Below are 5,058 nucleotides of genomic sequence, written 5' to 3' on the forward strand. Positions count from 1 at the left end.
GCTCGCATAGTACACCAGATGAAACATTTTGTTCACTCTTTGACCCAAAATCGCCCCAACTGCAACATCGCTCGCATCACGCATGAGCTCAAAGGGCAAGCTCCAATTAGGCACGGTAATGATAGGAGTGGTGGTCAACCTATGCTTAAGAAGTTCAAAGGCTTGCATACATTTCTCATCAAACACGAACTTAGCATCTTTTTCTAATAACTTGCACAATGGGTTCGCTACCTTCGAAAAGTCTTTGATAAATCTCCGGTAGAACCCTGCATGCCTAAGAAAACTTCGAACTCCCTTGACGGATGCAGGGGAGGAAGCCTTGAAATCACATCGATCTTTGCTTTATCTCCCTCAATACCATGCTTCAAAAATTATGTCCAAGAACAATTCCTTCTTCCACCATAAAGTGGCATTTCTCCCGATTGAGAAGAAGATTGGTTTCTTCACAACGGGCCAACACCCTACCAAGATTCTTCAATCATTCATCAAATGAGTCCCCCACAATACTAAAATCGTCCATAAACACCTCCAAAATGTCTTCCACCATATCGGTGAAAATGGCCATCATACACAGCTGAAATGTAGTCGGTGCATTACATAACCCAAAAGGCATCCTAGAGAATGCAAAAGTGCCATATAGACAAGTGAATGTGGTCTTCTCCTGATCTTCCGGAGCAATCAAGATTTGGTTGTACCCAAAATACCTATCTAAGAAGCAATAGAAGGCACGCCCAGCAAGTCGGTCTAACATCTGGTCAAGGAAAGGCAAAGGGAAGTGATCCTTGCGGGTTACTTTATTCAACTTGTGGTAGTCCATGCATACCCTCCAACCAGTGACTGTTCTTGTAGGAATCAACTCATTTTGAGAATTTGTAACCACGGTCATGTTACCCTTCATCGGTATACATTGCACCGGCGAAGTACAAGAGCTATCAGAGATGGGGTACACAACCCCGGTATCTAACCACTTGATCACCTTTTTTTCACAACTTCTTGCATTGCTTCGTTCAATCTTCTTTGATTCTCCAAGGAAGGCTTTGCATCATCCTCCAAGATAATTTTGTGCATACAAAATGCGGGACTTATTCCCCGATATCAGCTAAAGTCCATCCAATTGCCTTTTTCCACTTTTGAAGTACCGCCAATGTGGCATCAACCTGCATGTTAGTAAGGCAAGAAGAAAGAATAACTGGCAAAGTAGAATTTGAGCCTAAAAACTCATACCTGAGGTGTGGAGGAAGTGGCTTCAACTCCAACACCGGAGGCTCCTCAATTGAAGGTTTAGTAGGTGGAGTCTTTCTATTCTCAATATCCAAAGACAATTTCCTAGGCTTATAAGAATAAGAGCTCATTCCATGTAAAGCATTCACGCACTCCACTCGGCTTGAATCCTCATTGACATCAAGATTCAACAATACGGCCTCCAATGGGTCCTCCACATTGATCATTGCACTGGTGTTATCAATTATCACTATTGTGAAGAGGTCAACAAAAGAACACACCTCGGTACTATTGGGCTGCTTCATAGGTTTGCACACATGAAATACCACCTTTTCATCACCCACCCGGAAGGTGAGTTCCCCTACTTCCACATCTACCAATGCCTTCCACGTAGCTAGGAAAGGTCTACCCAGTATAATAGGAACTTCGTAGTCCACTTCGCAGTCCAAGATCACAAAATCAGCTGGCAAGATAAAATTGTCCACTCGGACAAGCACATCATCAATAATACCCAAGGGTCTCTTAATCGATCTATCCGCCATTTTTAACCTCATGGAAGTCGGCCTAGGTTTCCCAGTACCCAAAGTTTTGAAAACTGAGTAGGGCATCAAATTGATACTAGCTCCCAAATCACATAGAGCCTTGGCAAAATCTGCACTCCCAATGATGCAAGGAATGGTGAAAGCACCGGGATCTTCAAGCTTTGGGGCCATTGAATGCACTATAGCACTAACTTGGTGAGTCGTCTTTATAGTTTCACAATCCATAGAATGCTTCTTTGTGACCAAGTCTTTCATGAATTTTGCATAGCCCGGCATTTGTTCAAGTGCATCCACCAAAGGCACATTAATAAATAAGCTCTTCATCATGTCAGTGAACTTTTTAAACTAATTATCATTCTTTAGCTTCGCAAGCCTTTGAGGATAAGGTGGAGGTGGCCTTGGCAAAGGTTCCTTGGCTTTAGGCACAACCGGCTCCGGCATATCAATTATGTGTTTCCTAGATGGGTTCACATCATTCTGAGTTTCCGCCTCGACATCTTGAATATCAATCCTTACTTCCTTATTCACATTTTCATCAACCACATCTTCAACTAACAAAGGGACTTTATTTTCTTGCAATTCAACATCATCATCCAAGATTTGCTTTTGGTTGGAGGCATTCACATCACCGCCTCTCCCACTTCTCGTTATAACCGCCATAACATGATTCCCACCCTTTGGGTTCACTACCGTATCACTTGGTAGAGCACCCTTAGGGTGCGCATTTAATGTCTAAGAGATTTGGCCCAATTGTACTTCCAAGTTTCTGATAGAGGTATTGTGGGAAGCTAACTGTGCATCAGAATCCGCATTCTTCTTCATCATCTGTTCGAACATCATTTCAATTCTGCTCATATCATTGCCAGAAGAACTAGGACCTTGAGATGGAAATGGGGGTGGATTGTTTGGTTGTTGGTACATTGGGGGCTTTTGAAAGCCTTGCCCCCGATTTCCTTGGTTTCTATTGTTCCATCCACCTTGGCTGTTATTGCCACCCTAATTGTTGTTATTACCATTCCAATTCCCTTGGTTGCCTTGATTGTTGTTCTGATTGCCCCAGTTGTTGTTTTAGTTGTTGTTCCCCCAATTACCATTGTTTTATTGTTGGTTGCCCCAATTGCCTTGAGGTCTCCACTGTTGTTGGTTGGAAGAGTTGCCCCGTTGGCCTTGATAGTTGTTTACATATTGAACCTCTTCACTTTTGCCATCATAACCATCATTTTAAAATCCATCACAGTCATCATCAAATTGCTCAGAATTCCCTTGGTTTTGTTGCCTTCTTTGCCTTGTTTTGTTGACAAGCATATTAACACCCTCCTTGACATTCACTTGGCGAGGATTTTGAACTTGTTGCAACTGTGCCTTTGCCAATTAGTTCATAGTAGTTGTAAGCTCAGCTATAGCTTGCCCGTGATCATGTAGTTCCTTGTGCAAATGAATAACCGTGGGGTCACCTTGAGGCACATTGGCTCTACTTTGCCATGCAGAAGAAGTGTCAGCCATCTCGTCAAGTGTATCACATACCTCATCATACGACATCTTCATAAAGTTGCCTCCAGCAAGTTGGTTCACTATGCATTGATTTGTTGTATTGATGCCCCGGTAGAAGGTTTGTTGTATCATAGCCTCGTTCATATCATTGTTGGGGAATTCTTTCACCATTGTTCTATAACGCTCCCAAATCTCATGTAAAGGTTCTGTGGGCTCTTGCTTGAAAGCCAATATCTCATCAGGAAATGCCGCCATATGGCCCGGCGAGAAATATTTTGCAATGAATTTATCCGCCAACTCATCCCAAGTTGTGATGGAATGGTTGGGAAGTCTCTCGAGCCAATCTAATGCCTTCCCCCGAAGTGAGAATGGGAAGAGTCTCAACCTAAGAGCATCCTCGGACATATTCGTCTTCTTGCTCCCCCAACATGTATCCACGAACCCCTTGAGATGTTTGTAGGCATTTTGATTTGCAGCACCCGTGAAATACCCACGCTGCTCAAGTAAGGTCAACATCACATTGGTTATCTGAAAATTGCACACTTGAATTCGGGGTGGGACAATAGCACTCGTATAGCCTTGGTTCGGAAGTATTCTGGGAGCCACTCTTGGAGGTGGTGGAGGAGGGTCTGGAACATTGTCATTTGGGATTAGCATTGGCATTGCGGCCTCTACATTGTCCTTGAGGTACAAGAGGCACCTCATCATCTCCGACATCATCTACCTCCTCCCCTGCAATCACGTTTCCAAGAGGGTCATTAGCGTTGTTCGCTGCCATTTGGTACCTGAGTTGTGACACAAACAAGTTAGTAACAAAGAAGGAAAGAAGAACAATACACAAAACTAACTAAATAGATACCCAAAACAGATAGCTCCTAGCAACGGTGCCAAAAAGATGATCACGGCCTACTCCGCACTACTATTGAGTAGCGAGGGAGGGTCAGAGTAGCTTTTACCTGATTTTGGGTCGGGATCGATTTCCACAGAGAGCTAGAATTTGGAATCAAGTATCAATCTAGTTTAGGATTGCATGTTCCAAATTACACTTCTAATAATTTTTGGGGTTTTCGTTTTACTTCTACTATTATGAACTACAAATAGTAAATGCAACTAGATTAAGCTAAGAGTTAAAGTAAAAAAGGGTTGTTCAAATGGTTTAAAAGGCACTAGGGTAATGACTTTCACCTAGGTGGTTAATTGACGGATAATTAAATCTAAGACACGATTGATATAATTGGGGAGTATGATGTAACCGTTGCACTATTTTACCCACTCTACACCTATTGGTGGTTCGAGTGATTTTGCCCAAATTGACTTTCTCAAGACCAATTGGGTATACAAATTTACACAAGCAACTAGGGTTCAAGTCGGGTATTACTCTCTCGAGGTTTAACCCTTTAATTGTGGCTATCAATCTCTTGAGTACGCCCCAATTCCTTGTTGGACCAATTTCGGAGACTTAGGCTCTCTTTCTCAAGAAGAACCCAAGTTAACTAAACACAAACGAGTGTTTGCAACCACTAATTCAGAAATTAACCATGAAATAGGCCCAAATATCAAACACCCATAGTCAATTTAGCCCTAAAATACAAGACCCATAAATTACCCCCACTAGGGTTGAGCTACAACCCTAGCTTATGGGTCTAGCTACTCACAATTAAAGAAGAAAAGCAAGAAATAGATAAAGAACAACTCATATTAATTGATCACTAAGGTAAATAACAAGATTCAATGATGAAAAGTAGATAATTGCCCAAAATGGCTAAGAAAGTCGAAACCACGAGTGCAACTACGTTACAAAACT

At 42.3% G+C, this 5,058-nt stretch overlaps 1 protein-coding gene across 1 annotated transcript; it reads right to left on the reverse strand.

The window, feature by feature from the left end:
- Positions 1–3,134: 3,134 nt before the first annotated feature.
- Positions 3,135–3,659, reverse strand: LOC138883339 (uncharacterized). Its single transcript, XM_070164021.1, has one exon. The coding sequence runs from the start codon at positions 3,657–3,659 to the stop codon at positions 3,135–3,137; it is 525 nt and encodes a 174-aa protein (XP_070020122.1).
- Positions 3,660–5,058: the final 1,399 nt, after the last annotated feature.

The sequence above is a fragment of the Nicotiana sylvestris genome, chromosome 12 (assembly GCF_000393655.2).
Source record: "Nicotiana sylvestris chromosome 12, ASM39365v2, whole genome shotgun sequence".
NCBI classification, from domain to species: Eukaryota; Viridiplantae; Streptophyta; class Magnoliopsida; order Solanales; family Solanaceae; genus Nicotiana; species Nicotiana sylvestris.

Bases quoted from the DNA above. Each gene is read 5' to 3' on its own strand.
- LOC138883339 (XM_070164021.1), bottom strand. From the start codon at position 3,659: ATGTCCGAGGATGCTCTTAGGTTGAGACTCTTCCCATTCTCACTTCGG.